This window comes from Entelurus aequoreus, linkage group LG12 (genome assembly GCF_033978785.1).
Source record: "Entelurus aequoreus isolate RoL-2023_Sb linkage group LG12, RoL_Eaeq_v1.1, whole genome shotgun sequence".
Lineage (NCBI taxonomy): Eukaryota > Metazoa > Chordata > Actinopteri > Syngnathiformes > Syngnathidae > Entelurus > Entelurus aequoreus.
In genome coordinates, this window is record NC_084742.1 from 62,516,290 (window position 1) to 62,542,510 (window position 26,221).

At 37.3% G+C, this 26,221-nt stretch overlaps 1 protein-coding gene across 1 annotated transcript in view; it reads right to left on the bottom strand.

Moving 5' to 3' along the window:
* The window catches only part of LOC133662414 (liprin-beta-1-like), a 67,533-nt gene that overhangs the window by 3,858 nt on the left and 37,454 nt on the right, over positions 1–26,221 (bottom strand). Inside the window, exons 7-24 of the mRNA XM_062066394.1 lie at positions 23,862–23,954; positions 23,413–23,512; positions 17,623–17,684; positions 17,517–17,565; positions 17,348–17,442; positions 17,148–17,221; positions 14,161–14,197; positions 11,421–11,565; positions 11,258–11,357; positions 7,892–8,014; positions 7,677–7,827; positions 7,516–7,624; positions 7,364–7,452; positions 3,727–3,849; positions 3,528–3,653; positions 3,272–3,460; positions 3,070–3,198; positions 2,943–3,008 (exon numbers count right to left, since the gene is read on the bottom strand). Of these exons, the coding sequence (XP_061922378.1) occupies positions 2,943–3,008; positions 3,070–3,198; positions 3,272–3,460; positions 3,528–3,653; positions 3,727–3,849; positions 7,364–7,452; positions 7,516–7,624; positions 7,677–7,827; positions 7,892–8,014; positions 11,258–11,357; positions 11,421–11,565; positions 14,161–14,197; positions 17,148–17,221; positions 17,348–17,442; positions 17,517–17,565; positions 17,623–17,684; positions 23,413–23,512; positions 23,862–23,954 (1,860 nt within the window). The remainder of the gene's footprint in view (positions 1–2,942; positions 3,009–3,069; positions 3,199–3,271; positions 3,461–3,527; positions 3,654–3,726; positions 3,850–7,363; positions 7,453–7,515; positions 7,625–7,676; positions 7,828–7,891; positions 8,015–11,257; positions 11,358–11,420; positions 11,566–14,160; positions 14,198–17,147; positions 17,222–17,347; positions 17,443–17,516; positions 17,566–17,622; positions 17,685–23,412; positions 23,513–23,861; positions 23,955–26,221) is intronic.

Consider the following 26,221-nt stretch of genomic DNA (forward strand, 5'->3'; position numbering starts at 1 on the left):
CAACCTTTTCACAATAAAACCTCTTCCTTCATATTCAACCTTTTCACAATAAAACCTCTTCCTTCACATTCAACCTTTTCACAATAAAACCTCTTCCTTCACATTCAACCTTTTCACAATAAAACCTCTTCCTTCACATTCAACCTTTTCAGAATCAGAATTATCTTCACATAAAATGTATTTTCCTGCTCATTTCACTTTTTCCACAATAAAACCTTTTTCCCCACACTTTTCACAATAAAATGTCATTTCGTGCCCGTTCGACCTTTTCACAATAAAATACTTTCTCCTGCACGTTTGTCTTTATCACAATAAAATGTATTTTCCTGCATATTCAACATTTTCAAAAAATGTTTTTCCTTCACATTCAACCTTTTCATAATAAAACCTCTTCCTTCACATTCAACCTTTTCACAATAAAACCTCTTCCTTCACATTCAACCTTTTCACAATAAAACCTCTTCCTTCACATTCAACCTTTTCACAATAAAACCTCTTCCTTCACATTCAACCTTTTCACAATAAAACCTCTTCCTTCACATTCAACCTTTTCACAATAAAACCTCTTCCTTCACATTCAACCTTTTCATAATAAAACCTCTTCCTTCACATTCAACCTTTTCATAATAAAACCTCTTCCTTCACTTTAACCTTTTCATAATAAAACTGCTTCCTTCACATTCAACCTTTTCATAATAAAACCTCTTCCTTCACATTCAACCTTTTCACAATAAAACCTCTTCCTTCACATTCAACCTTTTCACAATAAAACCTCTTCCTTCACATTCAACCTTTTCATAATAAAACCTCTTCCTTCACATTCAACCTTTTCATAATAAAACCTCTTCCTTCACATTCAACCTTTTCACAATAAAACCTCTTCCTTCACATTCAACCTTTTCACAATAAAACCTCTTCCTTCACATTCAACCTTTTCATAATAAAACCTCTTCCTTCACTTTAACCTTTTCATAATAAAACCGCTTCCTTCACATTCAACCTTTTCATAATAAAACCTCTTCCTTCACATTCAACCTTTTCACAATAAAACCTCTTCCTTCACATTCAACCTTTTCATAATAAAACCTCTTCCTTCACTTTAACCTTTTCATAATAAAACTGCTTCCTTCACATTCAACCTTTTCACAATAAAACCTCTTCCTTCACATTCAACCTTTTCATAATAAAACCTCTTCCTTCACATTCAACCTTTTCACAATAAAACCTCTTCCTTCACATTCAACCTTTTCATAATAAAACCTCTTCCTTCACTTTAACCTTTTCATAATAAAACTGCTTCCTTCACATTCAACCTTTTCACAATAAAACCTCTTCCTTCACATTCAACCTTTTCAGAATCAGAATTATCTTCACATAAAATGTATTTTCCTGCTCATTTCACTTTTTCCACAATAAAACCTTTTTCCCCACACTTTTCACAATAAAATGTCGTTTCGTGCCCGTTCGACCTTTTCACAATAAAATATTTTCTCCTGCACGTTTGTCTTTATCACAATAAAATGTATTTTCCTGCATATTCAACATTTTCAAAAAATGTTTTTCCTTCACATTCAACCTTTTCACAATAAAACCTCTTCCTTCACATTCAACCTTTTCATAATAAAACCTCTTCCTTCACATTCAACGTTTTCATAATAAAACCTCTTCCTTCACTTTAACCTTTTCATAATAAAACTGCTTCCTTCACATTCAACCTTTTCATAATAAAACTGCTTCCTTCACATTCAACCTTTTCATAATAAAACCTCTTTCTTCACATTCAACCTTTTCAGAATCAGAATTATCTTCACATAAAATGTATTTTCCTGCTCATTTCACTTTTTCCACAATAAAACCTTTTTCCCCACACTTTTCACAATAAAATGTCGTTTCGTGCCCGTTCGACCTTTTCACAATAAAATATTTTCTCCTGCACGTTTGTCTTTATCACAATAAAATGTATTTTCCTGCATATTCAACATTTTCAAAAAATGTTTTTCCTTCACATTCAACCTTTTCACAATAAAACCTCTTCCTTCACATTCAACATTTTCATAATAAAACCTCTTCCTTCACATTCAACCTTTTCACAATAAAACCTCTTCCTTCACATTCAACCTTTTCACAATAAAACCTCTTCCTTCACATTCAACCTTTTCACAATAAAACCTCTTCCTTCACATTCAACCTTTTCACAATAAAACCTCTTCCTTCACATTCAACCTTTTCATAATAAAACCTCTTCCTTCACATTCAACCTTTTCATAATAAAACCTCTTCCTTCACTTTAACCTTTTCATAATAAAACTGCTTCCTTCACATTCAACCTTTTCATAATAAAACCTCTTCCTTCACATTCAACCTTTTCACAATAAAACCTCTTCCTTCACATTCAACCTTTTCACAATAAAACCTCTTCCTTCACATTCAACCTTTTCATAATAAAACCTCTTCCTTCACATTCAACCTTTTCATAATAAAACCTCTTCCTTCACATTCAACCTTTTGACAATAAAACCTCTTCCTTCACATTCAACCTTTTCACAATAAAACCTCTTCCTTCACATTCAACCTTTTCAGAATCAGAATTATCTTCACATAAAATGTATTTTCCTGCTCATTTAACTTTTTCCACAATAAAACCTATTTTCCCGCACTTTTCCCAATAGAATGACATTTTCTGCACATTTGACCTTTTCACAATAAAAAAATTTCTCCTGCAGGTTTGTCTTTATCACAATAAAATGGATTTTCCTGCATTTTCACAATAAAATGTATTTTCCTTCACATTTCCTTTTTTCACAATAAAATCTATTTCCCCGCACTTTTCACAATAAAATGGCGTATCTGCACATTCAACCTTTTCACAATAAAACATAAAAATTCTGGAAAAACCCACACAGGTGAGACAATTTGAAGAAAGGAGGACGCCAGCGACTCACCGTCAGATTGTTGATGCCTTCAGAAAAAGCTCCGATCTGTCTCACGGCGCCCTCAGAGTCCTCCATCTGACAAACCGCACGTTAGCACGTTAGCGCTCGGCTCGAGATGAAAAGACGAGTGGCGCACCTGCTCCAAGTTGTCCTGGAAGAGCCGGACCCCCGCGTGGAAGCAGTGGTCCACGTCCATGGGACACACGTACTCCTCGCCGTCATCGTGGCGTTTCTTCCTGAGCGTGCCGAAGGACAAACGTCTGGGCTGCGGGGGAAAGCAGACGAGGGTGAGCGAGAAGTTCCTTCTTCAAAAGCGGCGCCGCCGGGACCGCGCCCACCTTGACCTTGGCGGCGGCGGTGAGCACGGCGTGGTCGGGGTTTTCCAGACATTCCTGCTTGAGTCGCTGGGGCTCGGCGCCCACGAGCAGGTGGAAGTGCGTGGCCAGGTGGCGCCGCAGCAGCGTCTTGCTGGCGGGGATGTTGAGCAGCAGCGCCAGCGCCTCCACCGTGAAGCGCGGCTCCAACACCTGCTCACAGGAAGCACAAGGTGACGTCTGCGTCCCAGGCCCCGCCCCCCCCCCCCCCGAGACTCACCATCAGCCCGCCGTGAACGCCGCTGCCCCTCAGGTTGGGAGCGTACTCGGCCAGGTCCGCCGAGCGCAGCCACTCCATCACTCTGTGGTTGGTCCACTGGCACACGTCGGCCGGACTCATGTGGTTCTCCACCGGGACCAAGACAAGACGGGTAAGTGGGCGGAGCCTAAGTGTGGCGTGGGGACCTTGGGGGCGTTACCTCGTCAGACGGCCGTCGCCTGAGACAGTTTGGCGAGAAGGAGTTGATGCGGAGGACCTGAATGGCTCTTTTGACGCTGAGGTGGTGGAGAACACTGCCCACCTTCAAGGACAGCAGCTCCTCCTGACGGCACAGGAAGTCAAGCCATCAGCAAAACTCACTCACTTGGAACCTTTTCACAATAAAACTTCTTCCTTCATACTCAACATTCTCACAATAAAACCTCTTTTGCGGCACATTAAACTTTCCATCCATCCATCTTCTACCGATCTTTTAACAATAAACATATTTTCCTATACATTCAACCTTTTCAAAATAAAACATCTTTCTCTGCACATTTCACTTTTTCACAATAAAACCTATTTTCCCACACTTTTCACAATAAAATGTCATTTTGTGCACATTCGACCTTTTCACAATAAAACATTTTGTCCTGCACGTTTGTCTTTATCACAAATTATAACGTGTATGTTCCTGCATATTCAACATTTTCACAATAAAACCTCTTCCTTCACATTCAACCTTTTCACAATAAAACCTCTTCCTTCACATTCAACCTTTTCAGAATCAGAATCATCTTCACATAAAATGTATTTTCCTGCACATTTCACTTTTTCCACAATAAAACCTATTTTCCTGCGCTTTTCCCAATAAAATGACTTCTCCTGCACATTAGACCTTTTCACAATAAAACATTTTCTCCTGCACGTTTGTCTTTATTACAATAAAATGTATTTTCCTGCATATTCAACATTTTATTGTGAAAATGTTGGATATGCAGGAAAATACATTTTATTCAATCATCTTCACATGAAATGTATTTTCCTGCACATTTCACTTTTTCACAATAAAACCTATTTTCCCGCACTTTTCACAATAAAATGGCGTTTCCTGCACATTAGACCTTTTCACAATAAAACATTTTCTCCTGCATGTTTGTCTTTATCAAAATGAAATGTATTTTCCTGCATATTCAACATTTTCACAATAAAATGTCTTTTCCTTCACATTCAACCTTTTCACAATAAAATGTATTTTCCTTCACTATCAACCTTTTCAGAATCAGAATCATCTTCAGATAAAATGTATTTTCCTGCACATTTAATTTTTTCACAATAAAATCTATTTTCCCGCACTTTTCACAATAAAATGGCGTATCTGCACATTCAACCTTTTCACAATAAAACATTTCCTCCTGCACGTTTGTCTTTATCACAATACAATGTTTTTTCCTTCACATTCAACCTTTTCACAATAAAACCTCTTCCTTCACATTCAACCTTTTCAAAATAAAACATCTTTCTCTGCACATTTCACTTTTTCACAATAAAACCTATTTTCCTGCACTTTTCACAATAAAATGGCGTTTCCTGCACATTAGACCTTTTCACAATAAAACATTTTCTCCTGCATGTTTGTCTTTATCAAAATGAAATGTATTTTCCTGCATATTCAACATTTTCACAATAAAATGTCTTTTCCTTCACAGTCAACCTTTTCACAATAAAATGTATTTTCCTTCACTATCAACCTTTTCAGAATCAGAATCATCTTCAGATAAAATGTATTTTCCTGCACATTTAATTTTTTCACAATAAAATCTATTTTCCCGCACTTTTCACAATAAAATGGCATATCTGCATATTCAACCTTTTCACAATAAAACATCTTTCTCTGCAAAATTGTACTTTGATGAAATAAAAGCCTGTTTTATTGTAAATTTACGAGCTGGAGTATGTTCAGAACTATATATAGCCGTATTATTGTGATTTTTTTTGTCAGAAAAACTAACATCAAAATGGCCGTAACACATGCTTCCAGGCACAGCCGCACACCTCTTTGGTAGCAAAGGTGGCGCCTTTAGTTTCTTTTTTTTTTGAGAAACTAATAACTAGGGATGTCCGATAATGGTTTTTTTTCCGATATCCAATATTCTGATATTGTCCAAATCTTAATTACCGATACCGATATCAACCGATACCGATATATAAAGTCGTGGAATTAACACATTATTATGCCTAATTTGGACAACCAGGTATGGTGAAGATAAGGTACTTTTTAAAAAAATTAGTAAAATAAGATAAATAAATTAAAAACATTTTCTTGAATAAAAAAGAAAGTAAAACAATATAAAAACAGTTACATAGAAACTAGTAATGAATGAAAATTAGTAAAATTAACTGTTAAAGGTTAGTACTATTAGTGGACCAGCAGCACGCACAATCATGTGTGCTTACGGACTGTATCCCTTGCAGACTGTATTGATATATAATGTAGGAACCAGAATATTAATAACAGAAAGAAACAACCCTTTTGTGTGAATGAGTGTAAATGGGGGAGGGAGGTTTTTTGGGTTGGTGCACTAATTGTAAGTGTATCTTGTGTTTTTTATGTTGATTTAATATAAAAAAAACAACAAAAATAAAAATAAAAAAACCGATACCGATAATAAAAAACCGATACCGATAATTTCAGATATTACATTTTAACGCATATATCGGCCGATATTATCGGACATCTCTTATTTTCACAATAAAATGTTTTTTCCTTCACATTCAACCTTTTCACAATCATCATCAAATAAAATGTATTTTCCTGCACATTTAATTTTTTCACAATAAAATCTATTTTCCCGCACTTTTCACAATAAAATGGCGTATCTGCACATTCAACCTTTTCACAATAAAACATTTTTTGCCTTGACATTCAACTTTTTCACAATAAAACCTCTTCCTTCACATTCAACCTTTTCAAAATCAGAATTATCTTCACATAAAATGTATTTGTCTGCACATTTTATTTTTTCACAATAAAGCCTATTTTCCCGCACTTTTCACAATAAAATGACGTTTCCTGCACATTTGACCTTTTCACAATAAAACATTTTCTCCTGCACATGTCTTTATCACAATAAAATGCATTTTCCTGCATATTCAACATTTTCACAATAAAATGTTTTTTCCTTCACATTCAACCTTTTCCACAATAAAACCTCTTCCTTCACATTCAACCTTTTCAGAATCATCTTCACATAAAATGTATTTTTCTGCACATTTCACTTTTTCACAACAAAACCTATTTTCCTGCACATTCAACCTTTTCACAATAAAACATTTTCCTGCATGTTCAACTTTTCACAACAAAATGGCTTTCCCTGCACATTTCACTTTTCGTAATAAAACATATTTACCTGCACATACAACCTTTTCACAATAAAACCTTTTTTCCTGTACATTTGACCTTTTCACAATAAAACCTATTTTCCTGTTCATTTGACCGTTTCACAATAAAACCTCTTTTCATGCATATTTGACCTTTTCACATTAGAAAGTATTTTTCTGCGCATCCTACCTTTTCACAATAAAACCTCTTTTCCTGTACATTTGACCTTTTCACATTAAAACGTATTTTCCTGCACATCTGACCTTGTTACTATATAAAATCTTACTTCCTGCACATTCAACTCTTCACAATAAAACCTGCACACTCAACATTTAGAGTTTCCCTGAGGGAACCTTCCCAAGGGATTAATAAAGTTCATATCCATCTATCTAGCTATATTTTCACAATAAAACCTTTTTCTGAGGGTTTGGCTCCCTTTGTGCACATTTAGATTTAGATTGTTGTGTTTTCTCACCACCGTCATGCAGTCCAGCATTCTTCCGTCCACTCGGGCCTCGTCAAAGTGGCTTTTGTACTGCGGCAGGCCGATGTCGTCCAGCCAGCCTGAAACAGAGCCAGGCGTCAGTCTGACGTCCCGCCATGGTGCAGGTGTTGCCAGGTACTCACGGGTCACCCAGTTGTGGTCCAGTTGGCCTTTAAGGTCGTCCTGGGAATCCAGAGCCTGCAGGGCCAGCCGGAGCTTCTTCCTGTGGAGCGGCTGCTTCATGCCGAGCTCCTGAGGAGGACCAGAGTCACACCGGGGCCAGTGAGGCACGAGGACCGCCTACCTTCTCCAGGTCGTGTTGGGACGACTGCAGGAGGGTCTGTCCGGACCGGATCCAGTTGTGAGCCTGTACGGCGTACAAGCTGAGGCCTTGTTGGTGAAGCCACTCGCAGACGTGGTCTCTGGTCCAGCGCGAGAAGGGGACATCTGCAGCACTGGCAGAAAGTGGGACCCTCTCAGTTAGGACTTCAGCTTCTCATCGGAACCTCTCCCACCTACTTGGTTTTGGATTCGCGGGACCAACCCAGACGAGGGCCGGCGGTGGCTCGGACGCCGCCTCGCCTGAACTCCATCTCGTTGGCGTCGTCCAGGTTCAAGGAGGTGGAGTGGCTCCTCTTCAGCCTGAGGACCAGAGCCAAAACATCAAGGCAAGCTAGGACCGCCACACACTAAATAATGTTGGGTTGAAAAAATAACCCAATTTTAACCCAACTGCTGGTTCAAAAAAGGACAAACTCCTTATTTGAGTTATTTTACCTCAACATTTTGGGTTAATTTGTTTAACCCAACTTTTGCTTTGAATTATTTAACCAAAAATTTGAGTTATTTTAACTCAATGTTGGTTGATTCATAACCCAACTATTGGGTTGAATTATTTAACCCAAAAGTTGAGTTATTCTAACACAATGTTGGTTGATTCATAACCCAACTATTGGGTTGAATTATTTAAAACAAAAGTTGAGTTATTCTAACTCAATGTTGGTTTATTCATAACCCAACTGTTGGGTTGAATTATTTAACCCAAAAGTTGAGTTATTCTAACTCAATGTTGGTGGATTCATAACCCAACTATTGAGTTGAATTATTTAACCCAAAAGTTGAGTTATTCTAACTCAATGTTGGTTGATTCATAACCCAACTATTGGGTTGAATTATTTAACCCAAAAGTTGAGTTATTCTAACTCAATGTTGGTTTATTCATAACCCAACTAATGGGTTCAACGTATTTAACACAAAAGTTGAGTTATGCTAACACAATGTTGGTGGATTCATAACCCAACTATTGGGTTGAATTATTTAACCCAAAAGTTGAGTTATTCTAACTCAATGTTTGTTGAGTCATAACCCAACTATTGGTTTTAATTATTTAACCAAAAATTTGAGTTATTCTAACTCAATGTTGGTTGATTTATAACCCAACTATTGGGTTGAATTATTTAACCCAAAAGTTGAGTTATTCTAACTCAATGTTGGTTGATTCATAACCCAACTAATGGGTTAAATGTATTTAACCCAAAAGTTGAGTTACCGGTATGCTAACTCAATGTTGGTTGATTCATAACCCAACTATTGGGTTGAATTATTTAACCCAAAGAGTTGAGTTATTCTAACTCAATGTTGGTTAATTCATAACCCAACTAATGGGTTGAATTATTTAACCCAAAAAGTTGAGTTATTCTAACTCAATGTTTGTTGATTCATAACCCAACTATTGGGTTGAATTATTTAACCCAAAAGTTGAGTTATTCTAACTCAATGTTGGTTGATTCATAACCCAACTATTAGGTTGAATTATTTAACCCAAAAGTTTAGTTATTCTAACTCAATGTTGGTTGATTTGTAACCCAACTAATGGGTTAAATGTATTTAACCCAAAAGTTGAGTTATGCTAACTCAATGTTGGTTGATTCATAACCCAAATATTGGGTTGAATTATTTAACCCAAAAAGTTGAGTTATTCTAACCCAATGTTGGTTAATTCATAACCCAACTAATGGGTTCAACGTATTTAACACAAAAGTTGAGTTATGCTAACACAATGTTGGTGGATTCATAACCCAACTATTGGGTTGAATTATTTAACCCAAAAGTTGAGTTATTCTAACTCAATGTTTGTTGATTCATAACCCAACTATTGGTTTTAATTATTTAACCAAAAATTTGAGTTATTCTAACTCAATGTTGGTTGATTTATAACCCAACTATTGGGTTGAATTATTTAACCCAAAAGTTGAGTTATTCTAACTCAATGTTGGTTGATTCATAACCCAACTAATGGGTTAAATGTATTTAACCCAAAAGTTGAGTTACCGGTATGCTAACTCAATGTTGGTTGATTCATAACCCAACTATTGGGTTGAATTATTTAACCCAAAGAGTTGAGTTATTCTAACTCAATGTTGGTTAATTCATAACCCAACTAATGGCTTCAATGTATTTAACCCAAAAGTTGAGTTATTCTAACTCAATTTTGGTTGATTCATAACCCAACTATTGGTTTTAATTATTTAACCAAAAATTTGAGTTATTCTAACTCAATGTTGGTTGATTCATAACCCAACTAATGGGTTGAGTGTATTTAACCCAAAAGTTGAGTTATGCTAACTCAATGTTGGTTGATTCATAACCCAACTTCTGGGTTGAATGTATTTAACACAAAAGTTGAGTTATGCTAACTCAATGTTGGTTTATTCATAACCCGACTATTGGGTTGAATGTATTTAATCCAAAAGTTGAGTTATGCTAACTCAATGTTGGTTTATTCATAACCTAACTATTGGGTTGAATGTATTTAATCCAAAAGTTGAGTTATGCTAACTCAATGTTGGTTGATTCATAACCCAACTAATGGGTTGAGTGTATTTAACTCAAAAGTTGAGTTATGCTAACTCAATGTTGGTTGATTCATAACCCAACTAATGGGTTGAGTGTATTTAACCCAAAAGTTGAGTTATGCTAACTCAATGTTGGTTGATTCATAACCCAACTTCTGGGTTGAATGTATTTAACACAAAAGTTGAGTTATGCTAACTCAATGTTGGTTTATTCATAACCTAACTATTGGGTTGAATGTATTTAATCCAAAAGTTGAGTTATGCTAACTCAATGTTGGTTGATTCATAACCCAACTAATGGTTTGAGTGTATTTAACTCAAAAGTTGAGTTATGCTAACTCAATGTTGGTTGATTCATAACCCAACTAATGGGTTGAGTGTATTTAACCCAAAAGTTGAGTTATGCTAACTCAATGTTGTTTGATTCATAACCCAACTTCTGGGTTGAATGTATTTAACACAAAAGTTGAGTTATGCTAACTCAATGTTGGGTTATTCCAAACCAACTATTGGGTTGTGCAATTTAGCGCTCCTTGACCCAATAGTTGGTTAAAAATGATCAATGTTACTGCTAGTTTGTCCTACTCCTTCACAACTACTGATCAACATTATTTTTATTCGATTAAAATGTACTCAAAAGCAAGATATGAGTGACATTTTTTTTTTACAAGAATTGTCATAGTAGTTCTATACAGCATGCTCAAATACTTTCATGTACATAAGATGTGTGATTGTAAATAATGTTAATGAGATTAATCCTTAACAAAATTCCCTTCAAGAAAAAAGCACCTTTTTAATAAAAAAAAGCCTTTTACCCAAAAATGGGTTACTCATCGAAAAACAACCCAAAAAATGGTTCATAGTTTTGAAAACCCAGAAATTGAGTTAAAATAATACCCTTAAAACCCCAAAAATGGGTTGCTCTTCATAAAAATAACTCCAAAATTTAACCCAACACTCGCAACTCAAAAATTGGGTTGTCACAATAACACCATTTTTTTTAGCGTGCAGGACGCGGCGGACTCGGTACCTGCCGAAGAACTTCCTTAAGCCCTTGGACTTCTTCTTGGTCTCTGGTGGAGCTGCGGCCGCCAAGTCCAGGTGTTCTGCTCCTTTCCGCTGCGCCTCGGCTGCAACACACCTTCACCACGTTAGTGCCGACGTTGCATGGAACAGGAGAAGGTCGGACTTGCCCAGGTTCAGGTTCGGGGTGCTCCTGGTCTGCTTGCCCCCGCGCAGCTTGAGGAAGCCGCGGCCAAACGACGCGCGGACCCTCTTGGTCCCGAAAGCGTTGTCACTCGTGCCGTTTGAAGCAGAAGCTCCTGGTTTGTGTTTGGCCTTTGAGAGGAAGCCAATGAAACATGTCAACATGGGTGCAGTTTTACTCTCCTACCACTAGGGGTCAGACAAAGTCCAGTCGTGTAAAAAGAGAGTATGGCCAAATCTGTTTAAGGGCAATCTTCTCAATGATTGGGCAAAAGGTACTCATGTGACTACAGAGCGCCATTACTGCTACTAACTATGTGTTTGTGGTTCTTCCTCGTTAGTTTTTGCACTATTCCAAAAATGCCCTGTTGTGTAGCACGGAACAGCTCTATTCGCAAGAATTGTGGAAGGATTTTACGCCGCTTTCCCCACAACAAAGAAGACAAGTTTGGGAAGTGAAGGTTCGCCATCAACACTATAGAGAGACCGACTACAGCGTCGCATGCCAGGTAAACACACCACACACAGAATATAATACAAATAAAAACAGAATAATTGAATACATTTAAGAGATGGTTTGACAAAAACAGACTCTTCGAATCTAAGTAAAACTAAAATAATGCAAGAGAAAGTCAAATAAAAATAAAAATAGACTGAGTAGACATTGTAAAAAAACTCCCCACATTTTTTGAGATAAAATTAACTTGAAATCTAATATTAAAAAAATAGGGTTACCACTGTATAATGCATGTGTTCCTTTTTGACTGTACTTAAATGTATAATAGATCGTATTTATAGTATTCACATGTGAATAATAGACTGTATTTATATTATTCACATGTGAATAATGCTGTATAATAGACTGTATTTATATTATTCACATGTGAATAATGTTGTATAATAGACTATTTATATTATTCACATGTGAATAATGCTGTATAATAGACTGTATTTATATTATTCACATGTGAATAATGCTGTACAATAGACTGTATGTATGCTATTCACATATGAATAATGCTGTATAATAGACTGTATTTATATTATTCACATGTGAATAATGCTGTATAGTAGACTGTATTTATATTATTCACATGTGAATAATGCTGTATAATAGACTGTATTTATATTATTCACATGTGAATAATGTTGTATAATAGACTATTTATATTATTCACATGTGAATAATGCTGTATAATAGACTATATTTATATTATTCACATGTGAATAAAGCTGTATAGTAGACTGTATTTATATTAGTCACATGTGAATAATACTGTATAATAGACTGTATTTATGTTATTCACATGTGAATTATGCTGTATAATAGACTATTTGTATTATTCACATGTGAATAATGCTGTATAATAGACTGTATGTATGTTATTCACATGTGAATAATGCTGTATAATAGACTGTATTCATATTATTCACATAAATACCTAAGTGTTTATTGTTTGCGATGCTGTGTATGGTATTTATTATTTTTTTTGTCATAAAAAAATACAATCATGTGTGCTTACGGACTGTATCCCTGCAGACTGTATTGATCTATATTGATATATAATGTAGGAACCAGAAATATTAATAACAGAAAGAAACAACCCTTTTGTGTGAATGAGTGTGAATGAGTGTAAATGGGGGAGGGATGTCCGATAATGGTTTTTTTTCCGATATCCAATATTCTGATATTGTCCAACTCTTAATTACCGATACCGATATCAACCGATACCGATATATACAGTCGTGGAATTAACATATTATTATGCCTAATTTGGACAACCAGGTATGGTGAAGATAAGGTCCTTTTAAAAAAAATAATAAAATAAAATATGATAAATAAATTAAAAAAAATTTCTTGAATAAAAAATAAAGTAAAACAATATAAAAACAGTTACATAGAAACTAGTAATTAATGAAAATGAGTAAAATTAACTGTTAAAGGGTAGTGCTATTAGTGGACCAGCAGCACGCACAATCATGTGTGCTTACGGACTGTATCCCTTGCAGACTGTATTGATCTATATTGATATATAATGTAGGAACCAGAATATTAATAACAGAAAGAAACAACCCTTTTGTGTGAATGAGTGTGAATGGGGGAGGGAGGTTTTTTGGGTTGGTGCACTAATTGTAAGTGTATCTTGTGTTTTTTATGTTGATTTAATAAAAAATTAAAACAAAATAAAAAAAAACCCCTATACCGATAATAAAAAATCAGATACCGATAATTTCCGATATTACATTTTAAAGCATTTATCGGCAGGCTGATATTATCGGACATCCCTACTAATAACCTTTATTTTTTATTGAACAATCGTACATAAACATGTTCAGAATGTGACAAAAAGCAAGGCACTTTCAACATAATTGTCAACATTCACCAGGTTGAGCAATTATTGTCTTTAACAAAACATGTCAAGGAAGGAAAATAAAAGTAAATACAAACCGAATGCTAACGCAAAAATAAAATTAAACGAATAAAAAAATAGGATAAGATACAAAATACAAAAAAAGCGCATGTAAATCACTTTAAATGTCTCCAAAATATATTAATTTAAGGGCTTTTGTACTTTTAACCATTTTCCAAGATTTAATTGATCATTTCATGCATATATATATATATATATATATATATAATTTTTTTTCCGCCTTTCGTTTAGTTGTCCATACTCCCTTCGTACAAGCAGTGAGTGCTCTGACGTCACAGAGAAAAGCTGTTCATACCTGCACATTGCTGCAGCCTGTGGCGCCATCTGGTGGTCTGAAATGACAGCTACAGTTACATTTGGACTTCAGCAGAAATAAGTGTGATACAGTAAAACCTACAGTTATGTTCTAGGTCACGTTCCAAGAATGGCGAAAAAGCCACAAATAATGGACACATCCATAATAAAATGAGTACTTTTAGAACACTTATACTCACAAAACACATTTGACCAAACTTTTTCCAGATACGGAAGTATCAAAAGGACACGCTGATACTTTTTTATATTTCATTTCATTTTGTAAAATGACTAAAAAACATTGTGCATAAAGGCAAATCTTTCTGATGATATTCCGTATTAGTATCAACATAAATTTTTTTTATATATTTTTTTTTATAAAGAATTTCTGCTTTTTTTCCCCGTTTGCTGTTTTTTGTTGTTACTTGTACATGACCTAAGAAAGAAAGACAGCATAGAGTTTACAATTTTGTACATTTACAAAGTCTTGTCAAAGTGTCTTCCTGCTGGAAAATGTTGAGTAAATTGACTTGTGAGACAGCGCCCTCTGTTGGCTTTATAGCTGCACTCTTTCTCTTCCTTCTGACCATAGCGTCATCTAACACTTATTATTTAAACTACAATCTTTTTTTTTTTTTTTTTTTTTTTTTTAACAGTTGGGTGTCCAAACTTTTTCCACCAAAAGCCACACACTGAAAAGTCAAAGTATACAGGCGTCTTTTTGATATTTTTTAACTTTGTAAAAAATAATGCTAAAAAATAGGGGCGTTAAAACTATCAAGTAATCCGATTAAATATTATTGCATTAATCGCGCATGAATGCAGATTAATCACGCTGTTTATTTTGACTGTACGTGCCACACATTTCACTTCCAAACACAGCCCGAAAGAACTTTGGATAAAACTGTTACCAATTACATGCATTCAAGTACAAACCCCAAAAGCAGTGACGTTGGCATGTTGTGTAAATGGTAAATAAAAACAGAATACAATGATTTGTAAATCCTTTTCAACTTATATTCAATTGAATAGACTGCAAAGACAAGATATTTAACGTTCACACTGAGAAACGTTATTTTTTGCAAATATTAGCTCATTTGGAATTTGATGCCTGCAACATGTTTAAAAAAAGCTGTCACAAGTGGCAAAGAAGACTGAGAAAGTTGAGGAATGCTGATCAAACACTTATTTGGAACATCCCACAGGTGAACAGGCTAATTGAGAACAGGTGGGTGCCATGATTGGGTATAAAAGCAGCTTCCATGAAATGCTCAGTCATTCACAAACAAGGATGGGGCGAGGGTCACCACTTTGTCAACAAATGCCTGAGCAAATTGTCCAACAGTTTAAGAACGACATTTCTCAAACAGCTATAGCAAGGAATTTAGACCATTTACTGTTCGTAATTTCATCAAAATGTTCAGAAATCACTGCACGTAAGCGATGATATTACGGACCGTGGCTCCCTCAGGCGGTACTGCATCAAAAAGCGACATCAGTGTGTAAAAGATATCACCACATGGGCTCAGGAACGCTTCAGAAAACCACTTTCAGTAACTACAGTTCGTCGCTACATCTGTAAGTGTAAGTTAAAACTCTACTGTGCAAAGCGAAAGCCATTTATCAACAACACCCAGAAACGCCGCCGGCTTCACTGGGCCCGAGGTCATCTAAGATGGACTGATACAAAGTGGAAAAGTGTTCTGTGGTCTGACGAGTCCACATTTCAAATTGTTTTTGGAAGCTGTGGACGTCGTGTCCTCCGGACCAAAGAGGAAAAGAACCATCCGGTATTGTTCTAGGCGCAAAGTTCAAAAGGCAACATGTGTGATGGTATGGGGGTGTATTAGTGCCTAAGACATGGGTAACTTACACATCTGTGAAGGCACCATTAATGCTGAAAGGTACATACAGGTTTTGGAGCAACAAATGTTGCCATCCAAGCAATGTCCTTTTCATGGACGCCCGTGCTTATTTCAGCAAGACAATGCCAAGCCACGTGTTACAAAAGCGTGGCTTCATAGTAAAAGAGTGCAGGTACTAGACTGGCCTGCCTGTAGTCCAGACCTGTCTCCCATTGAAAATGTGTGGCGCATTTATGAAGCCTAAAATACCACAACAAACTTAAGCTGTACATCAAGCAAGAATGGGAAAGAATTCCACCTGAAAAGCTTCAAAAATGTGTCTCCTCAGTTCCCAAACGTTTACTGAGTGTTGTTAAAAGGAAAGGCCATGTAACACAGTGGTAAAAATGCCCCTGTGACAACCTTTTTGCAATGTGTTGCTGCCATTAAATTCTAAGTTAATGATTATTTGCAAAATAAATAAATACGTTTCTCATTAAATATCTTGTCTTTGCAGCCTATTCAATTGAATATACTGTAAGTTTAAAAGGATTTGCAAATCATTGTATTGAGGGACTGCGATGAGGTGGCGACTTGTCCAGGGTGTACCGCCCGAGTGCAGCAGAGATAGGCTCCAGCGGCCCCCCGCGACCCCAAAAGGGACAAGCGGTAGAAAATGGATGGATGGATGTATTCTCTTTTTATTCACAAATTAAACAACGTGCCAACTTCACTGGTTCTGGGCTTTGTAAAACCTTTAAAAATGCTCCTCTATGACATTTGCATTTATGTCCAAATCGGGCTCTTTCTTAAAGTGAATTTAAATGATGCTAGTTTGTATTCACCTGCGATTAATCATGATTAACTCAACATTTTAAAGTGTGGTAAATGAGATTTAAAAAATGTCATTATTCGACAGCACTACTAAAACAGACATTATTATTATTATTATCTATCTAAAGACACAACTTTGTGTCAGTTTTGTCTCATAGGTCACAAAGTGCATTATAATCAATATTATAATTATTATTAGTAGTATCAACATTTTTGTAATTACACCTTTTTTCAATTTTTTCTTACATTAGTGTTTTATGTTTGATTTGATTTGCACACAATGCTGTGGACCTTCCTGCTGGAGTAATACCTCTCTGATGCCAGCAGCTGGCGCTCTCGGTCCAGTTGCTTCATCTCGTCCGGCGCTGCGATGCACGGGTTGGACTGCAGCCAAGTGGGGAGGAAAACAGGATTAGTGGAATATTTACCATTTTTAAGCCCAACAATCTTTGTGGTCTGGCTTTCAAAACAAGACTGGATGTTTTGAGGAAGCGGAGAGCTTCTGTTTACCTCCGCCGAGATCCTTCCTGTCTCGCCCAGCGTGACGCCACCAGGAAGCGAGGGATCATCTGGAATGTCATGGTAGTCGTCTTCCTTTGGCGTCTCTGAGGGCAAAAGTTTGGGAAAAATCACTAGGCGGACGAAACTATTGGGACACGCTGTGACAGCAACTGCTCACCTTTCACTTTCTCTGCCTGTGTGGTCTCCAACTCTCCCATCCTTCGCTCCTGCGGATAAAAGACGTCAGCGGCGTATCGTTAAAAGACGGCTTTCGAGCGCCGCACCTTCTCGTCGTTGGCGGCCATCAGCGACTCCAACAGCGTCTTCATCTTCAACATTTCTGCATCTGTTGGGAATAAAAGAGACTTTTAGGAAGTGTGCACCAGGGGCCTCATGTAACAAGCTTGCTTATGCACAAAAACCTGGCGTATGACCTTTTTTCACGGCAAAGATGAGATGTTGAAATGTCCGTACAAAGTTTTTACACAAAACTCTAATCTGGCTGTGAGCAGGCTACTATATGAACACATGTACCAAATTATGTTTCCGAGAACTGAACAGAGACTGAAACAAAAAAAAAAAAAAAGAAATGGTCGTGTCAGGAAGAAAGTGAAGAAAAAGATAGATGACTCAGTAAAAAAAGATAGTTGCTACAATGATACGTCAAACTTTAGAAGAGGTGGGTGTTTCTGATTACCCCAATGCACAATCACGGTAGAAAATGTTTACATTTAAACATTCCAGCATATCACAAAGTATACAGAACACTTTAACTTTCTTTGATTACTCAATTTATTAATAAAACACAGGAGAGATTTTTGCCATATACTGTACGTGACTAGGGATGATGTTTGATAAGAAATTATCTAGTTCGAGCCCATTATCGAATCCTCTTATCGATCCGATTCCTTATCGATTCTCTTATCGATTCTCTTATCGAGTCCAGATAGGTTGTTGTATATGGAAAAAAACCCACAATATTTGGTTTAACAAAAGCTCACTTTTATTATATAAGAAAAAAATTAAATCTAATAAATAAATAAATATTGACTGTTACCCCCCTAAAAAAAATATAAAATAAATAAATATTGACTGTTATTACCCAAAGTATATTAAGTGGGATTTTTCAGAAAAACAAATACATACAGTAACACAAAAACAACCTGTCTCTGTGATCACTATAGGTGTATAAATAATAATATAGTGTTAAATAAAATCAGTCCCTTGGGCACAAAACTGAAAATAATACAGCTCTCCAAAAAGTGCACTTCTGCTGCTATTTGACATAACTGTTAGTTATGATGCTTTGACATTTTTACACTTTATTTCTTTATTGAAAGAAAATTCTATGAAGAGAAAAGTTGTTTGCAAATGTGGTTACAATGCTAAAAAATGAAAAGTTGAAGCTAAAAAAAGAAATACACTTTATTGAGTTAACATTATTTCTTTATAGGGGGAAAGATGTGATGTTATGAGCTAGGCTAGGAATAAACAACTACACTACCCAGCATGCAACGGGAGTGATGAGCATGCGCGGTAGCCCCAAAAAGTGTTGTTGCATGTCGTCACGTAAGAATGAGGTTATGAGCACGCTGTGAAAGTAAACGTCAAGAACTCAGCCAACACGCCTCGTCTGCATTATTTATAATTAGACAGACAACACATATACAGTGTGATTTTGTTTTGTTTACAAGCAAAGAAAAACAAAAGTTAAAAAGGGAGATCATGTCATATATGTTGTGTATATATATATATGTATGTGCTACGGTTGCTTTAAGAACGTTGCGACAGCTGCCGTAAAGGAGGTGCGTTGCTAGCCTGGTTGCTATGTTTCCGGTTGGTCGTAAAAGTGTTCGTCATGTGTTTGTACTCTGCTCAAATCTCTCAGTAAAGTTATTCATTGGATTATACCTTTTGTTTTGAACTTTATTACACCTTGGAGCGCGGTGCATTGTTTTTCCTGCTTTCGGTATCTGCGCCTAATGACTGAGCTACGTGACGTCATTTCTTGTGATGTCCCACGGGGCATTTCTGGTCGGGACGGGAGTCGTTCCTAGGGATTCGAATAAAGAACCAACTCTTTTTCTTTACTATAGTGGTCTCGATAACGGGTACCGGTTCTCAAAAATGGATTCGAGTCCGAGGACTCGGTTCTTTTTTTAATCGAACAACCGGGAAAACCGGTTTCGAGTATCATCCCTATACGTGACCTCCTCCTCGGTCTCTCTGGTGCCGCAACCACCCGCTGCTGCTGTCACTTGATTGACATTCACGGCACCTGAGGGACTCGTGAGATGAGGCTGGCTGCTGCCAGATCATTATTAAGAAAAAATGACCGACAGGAAGGCGAGAAATAAGGCTGCAGCTAACGATGATTTTTCTATCGATTAATCTATAGATTATTTTTTCGATTAATCGGTTAATCTATAGATTATTTTTTCCGATTAATCTATAGATTATTTTTCCTTTTACCGATTATTTTTTTATTTAAAATGAAGATGAAAAAATAAATGTAGGCCCGTTTTTTCAAAAGGCATGGCTTTTATTTACAAAAAAAAAGAAGTATGGCCACTCAGTCAACATTGACAACAACATGACAAAATATTCTGTAACAATGTAAACATTTAAAACTTTTAACATTTAACAAAATTAAAAGTAGCTTATTTGCTTTTTAATGTGCAAATATAAAAGTAAACATCCAGTGCAAATCTTAATATTCTGCAATAGTATAAGCATTTCAAAAGTAAAAGTATTGCTTATTTTGCTTTAAAATGTGCAAAAATAAAGATAAACATCCAATACAAAAAAATGCAAAACGAAATATTCTGTAACAACAGTGTAAACATTTCAACAAAAGTGAAAGTATTGCTTATTTGCTAAAATGTGTGAAAATAAAGATAAACATCCAATACAAAAAAAGTGCCAATCTAAATATTCTGGAGCACTGTAAACATTAAGTATTGCTTTTAAAATGTGCAAAATAAACATCCAGTCCAACACAGTACACAATAACCAATTCTACTCATTCCAGTGAGTGACTAACAGTTGTAATGAAGAAAGGTTAGCATGTCTACATGCTGATTGATTGATTGAGACTTTTATTAGTAGGTTGCACAGTGAAGTACATATTCCGTACAATTGACCACTAAATGGTAACACCCGAATAAGTTTTTCAACTTGATGATACAGATATATACTATCATATATACTATCATCATAATACAGTCATCACACAAGATAATCACATTGAATTATTTACATTATTTTCAATCAGCGGTGTGGAGGGGGGGGTAGGATATGGACAGCAAGTAGTGGACATAGAGAGAGAGAGAGAGAGAGAGAGAGAGAGAGAGAAAGAGAGAGAGAGAGAGAGAGAGAGAGAGAGAGAGAGAGAGAGAGAGAGAGATCAGAAGGCATAAGAAAAAGTATCTGCATTTGATTGTTTACATTTGATTATTAGCAATCTGGGGAGGGTGTTAGTTTAGGGTTGTAGCTGCCTGGTTCTTTTCTTGTTTACAATATTCCCAGCAGCTGAAAATAGGCGCTCAGAAGGGGTCGATGTGGCTGGAACTGAGAGGTAATTAGCCTTCACCTCAAGCCAGGACTGCGAGTGAGCTGAGCTGCAGTTTAAGTTTCTAGAAGGTCAACGGGCTCATAGTGATGTTACTAGTAGTTGACTGGGAGGTGTTTATTATCATTTGGGGAGAGTCCGCTGCCTGATGCTCACCTGCTAAACACCTATCTGCTCGACGCTGAAGCGCTGACTACATGCGCTCTGAATACGCACTGCTGATTGGCTGGTAACGTTTTGAATACGCACTGGTGATTGGCTGATAACGCTTCGTGTGTACCAATCAGATGGTTGTGTGGGTGGGACAATGCTGCGTGCTGAGACAGAAGCAGAAGGAGCAAAGCAGCTTGTTAAGACTTTAGCTTTAGCTTAGAAACTCGTTCGGTACACCCCCGTACCGAACAGAAAGCCCCGTACCGAAACGGTTCAATACAAAACACGTACCGTTACACCCCTAGCAGATACAAATGACACATTCATGTTTTTGTGTAATGATGACAACGTATGCTCACGCGGATGATTGACTAGTTGATGGTTGATGGTTTTCTTTTCAAATGTTCGTTCATAGCCGTTGTGCTGCTATGATAGGCCATTTCCGCTCGACACAGTGTGCATACAACAACATTATTAGGCTGTGTATTGAAATACTCCCACACTTTTGACCACTTTTGGCGTGATTTTTTTCCCCCTCGCTCGCACAGTCTGCTTTGCGGTCCGCCATGACGGTAGTGTGACGTAAATATGCGACGCGTCGACGCACAAAAACGGCGTCGACGTATTTACGTAACCGATGACGTCGACTACGTCGACGCGTCGTTTCAGCCTTAGCGAGAAACACTTTTTATTTCAACAGACTCTCGCGCCGTACCTGCCGTCAAAACTCCAAAGACCGACCGCACAGTTCCTGTCTTCACAATAAAAGCGCTGCTTCATCCTGCCTGCGCTGACAAAATAAGAGTCTCAGAAAGCTGGCGTGCACAAGCTAGCCGCCAATGTATTTCTTGTAAAGTGTATAAAAAGGAGTATGGAAGATGGACAAATACGATGGCAAAAATCAACCACTTTCATGAGGTATTGGACTTTTTTTCTCCTCCATTTGAAAATGTGGATGTTATCACCACTACTGTCTGATTCCAATCAATGCAAGTCATCAGAATCAGGTAATACACCAACTTATATTCTTGTCTTCATGAAAGAAAGGAATGTTAAACATGCTTGTATTATCATTAAACACCTTGAACTTGTTAACGTCTCTTTCATAAATAAATCAATTTAAATGATATATATGAATGAGGTAGATCCCGTCCACTTGGTCAATTGACAAGTAGCTCGCCTGCAGAAAAAGTGTGACTTAAAGTCTGACTTGAAGGCAACGGAACTGAAGATCTTTAATGCAAAGGATTGGACTTTTGTGGATTAGGTTCTTGTTAAGAATCCACACAAACAGAAACCAAAATCAGGATGTTTGTCAGAATAATTGTATCGAAGTTATCACAAAACTTTGTGTTTCAATGAGTTCCCGGCGAGAAGACAAAAGCTGTCTTTGATCCTCCCAAGAAGAAGGCTTGTAAAACTCCACTGTGTAGGATGGGAAGCAACATGAAGGTGTTCTGTTTCTTTCATGTATTGTAATCAACAGAAAGATATTGTCTTGACCCGAGATCTACAAAGCGATGAGGAAGCAGGACCTGACTCCCCTCCAGGGACCTCTTCTTTGAACTGTTTTACGACCTTTTCTTTGAACTGTTTTGTGGCCAAAGGCAGCACCTGTTAAAGACCCCCTTCCCTTACAAACAGCTGTTGCCATGTAATCAGGGAAAGTCCAAATAAAAGAGGAGGCGTACAATCTTTCGTCAGACCGTGGTGAGACTGTACAAAGAGTACAGTCCAGACGTCTCTCCTCAATTGAGCCAAATTTAATTACCGTATTTTTCGGACTATAAGTCGCAGTTTTTTTCATAGTTTGGCCGGGGGTGCGACTTATACTCATGAGCGACTTATTTGTGAAATTATTAACACATTAGCGTAAAATATCAAATAATATAATTTAGCTCATTCACGCAAGAGACTAGACGTATAAGATTTCATGGGATTTAGCGATTAGGAGTGACAGATTGTTTGGTAAACGTATAGCATGTTCTATATGTTATAGTTATTTGAATGACTCTTACCATAATATGTTACGTTAACATACCAGGCACGTTCTCAGTTGGTTATTTATGCCTCATATAACGCACACTTATTCAGCCTGTTGTTCACTATTCTTTATTTATTTTAAATTGCCTTTCAAATGTCTATTCTTGGTGTTGGGTTTTATCAAATACATTTCCCCCAAAAATGCGACTTATACTCCAGTGCGACTTATATATGTTTTTTTCCTTCTTTATTATGCATTTTCGGCCGGTGCGACTTATACTCCGAAAAATACGGTATGTGTGTTTAATTCCTTGCTTCTTGTCTTGTTTAATAGATGTCATCAGCGTTTGAACCTGACAATGCTCACCTCTCTCTCCCGCGTCTGCCCTCGGCCGACTCTCCTCCTTCAGCCTTCCAAGCTCCGCCTCTCGCTCCTCCAGCTCCTTCTGCAGCAGCTGCAGTTCCTCCTGCACGCCAATCACAAAGTCAAACCTTGGCAGCTGCTCGCCAAACCCTCTCAAACTTTGACGACGGCCGACAGGTGCCTGGTGCCACGCGTGGGACCGCTTACATCCAGAGTGGAGAAAGTCAGCAAAGCGGTGAAGAGCAAGCAGCAGATTTAGAAGGACCTTCAGGGCCAAAGAGGGAGAAGGAGACAAGGAGGGGAGGCTGCAGACCAAACCTGGTTCACCTCGGTGAATCGCTTCCGCTTTGGAGGCTCGAGGCGTTAGCATGTTGCGAGGAAAGACGTTGAAGTGGAGAAGTGAGGAAAAGTCAGAGCGGGTTCATGTCAAGAAGCTTCACTGCAACTCTCACTTTGAAAGCTGCCACTTTCTTCTGGCACTGCAGCCGCTCGCCCTCGATGTCGGCCACACGGAACCGCAGCTCGCTCACTTCCTGGTACAAGCCCTGTGGAGGACCACACACAACATGATGTTTGTGCCACTGTCACGTGTTGAGGCAGGCAAACGTTCGCTTCCCCACAAAGAAGCACATGGTCTTCTTCATATGGGAGTCACACAGAGTGCAGAAACTTCCCAGACTCGGAGGAGGTGTCGGTATGGGGGCTGGGTGGGTGGGGGCCGGGGGTATATGTTCTGGCAGGAAACAGTTGGCGGGTGTTTAGGGTAACCGCGCGGCACATGATCCTGTCCTCCAGCAGAGTGAGACGGACCTCAAACAATGGCTGGGCGGTCACCAGGAGGGCGAAAGTCTGCAGGTGCTGCTAAAGTAAAGTCCGCCAACCATGATCGCCAACCATACAACACCTCCAGGCAACTTCAACCCCTGACTAACACCCTCCCCCTTCCACATCCTACCTCCCCGGATTGTAAATAACCAAATGTAAATAATCAAATGTACAAACCCCGTTTCCATATGAGTTGGGAAATTGTGTTAGATGTAAATATAAACGGAATACAATGATTTGCAAATACTTTTCAACCCATATTCAGTTGAATGCACTACAAAGACAAGATATTTGATGTTCAAACTCATAAACTTTATTTTTTTTTTGCAAATAATAATTAACTTAGAATTTCATGGCTGCAACACGTGCCAAAGTAGTTGTTCACCACTGTGTTACATGGCCTTTCCTTTTAACAACACTCAGTAAACGTTTGGGAACTGAGGAGACACATTTTTGAAGCTTTTCATGTGGAATTATTTCCCATTCTTGCTTGATGTACAGCTTAAGTTGTTCAACAGTCCGGGGGTCTCCGTTGTGCTATTTTAGGCTTCAGATCACGAGTTGTTGTCAGTGAGGACTTCTGGCTGGCCTGACGCTGTGATTGGATACTCACTTGGGAGTCCCAAGTGAGTATCCAATCACAAGTTGCGAAAACAGGAAGTGGCAGCGGAGCCGTACGAGCCATAGAAAGCCACAGAAAACTCACAAAGAAGGAGAGCAAAATGTTCATTAGGTGGCAGATATATATTTGCAAGGCCATTTTCAAGCAGGATACTTAAGAGAAACTACATCTTGTGAGACGAGGTCGGCCGACATCGGAAGCTATCCCGGCGGTGAAATAATCCGGTGCGCCCTATGGTCCCGAAAATACGGTACTGTACAATGCAAAAACTGAAATTTAAGTAAGATTAAATATCTCAAATAAGGGTGATATTTGCTTATTTTCTGTCTGATAAGATAATTCTTCTCACTAAGCAGATTTTATGTTAGAGTGTTTTACTTGTTTTAAGTGTTTGTCCTAAATGATCTCAGTAAGATATTACAGCTGAGATTTGATGACCTATATTGAGTAAAACATGCTTGAAACTAGAATATCAACTGTTGCAAAGCTGTGTCATCAACACTCACAAGTATCAAACTACTTTTTCAAAGTAAAAATGTGTTATTTCAAGCATGAAATAAAACATCATGACTTTGACACAATTGTGTCTCATAATTAAAACCGATGACAGCCAAATGGACTTTGCTGTTTAATTTCCAATGAAACAATAGAAAACACGTACTCATATAGTAGCACAGTAAACTGACAGTTAATATTTAAACATTTAACATGTGACATTTCTAACAATTTTGAACAGAAATAGTTCATGCACAAATTGTATATATATATATATATATATATATATATATATATATATATATATATATATATATATATATATATATATATATATATATATATATATATATATATATATATATATAGATATATATATATTCCTTGCGCACTAATGACTGAAAGAGCACGCACTTGGCACGATGATGTCATTGTATCGATGAAAAAATGCATTTTTAGACCATATGATTTGCCTGAGCGGCTAAGAGACCCCGAGAGTAACAAGCGGTTGCCTTGTTGTCTTTCCATTAAGAACAATAAATTAGTTTTTAGTATAAGTTTGCTGGTTTCAAGAAATGTAATGCCGAGCGCATATCATTATGTCAAGATAATGGCACTAGCATTTACTTAATTTTAAGAAAATGATTCAACACATTGAGAAAAAAGGTCTCATATTTGTTTTTTCTACCAATAAAAGTGCACTTGTTATTACTGAGAATATACTTATTTTAAGGTATTTTGGGGTTCATTGAGGTTAGCTAATTTTACTTGTTTTGGAAAGTCTTGACAAGCCAAATTTTCTTGTTCTATTGGCAGATAATTTTGCTTAGTTCAAATAAAATACCCCTAATTTTTGTTTTTTTCCCCTTG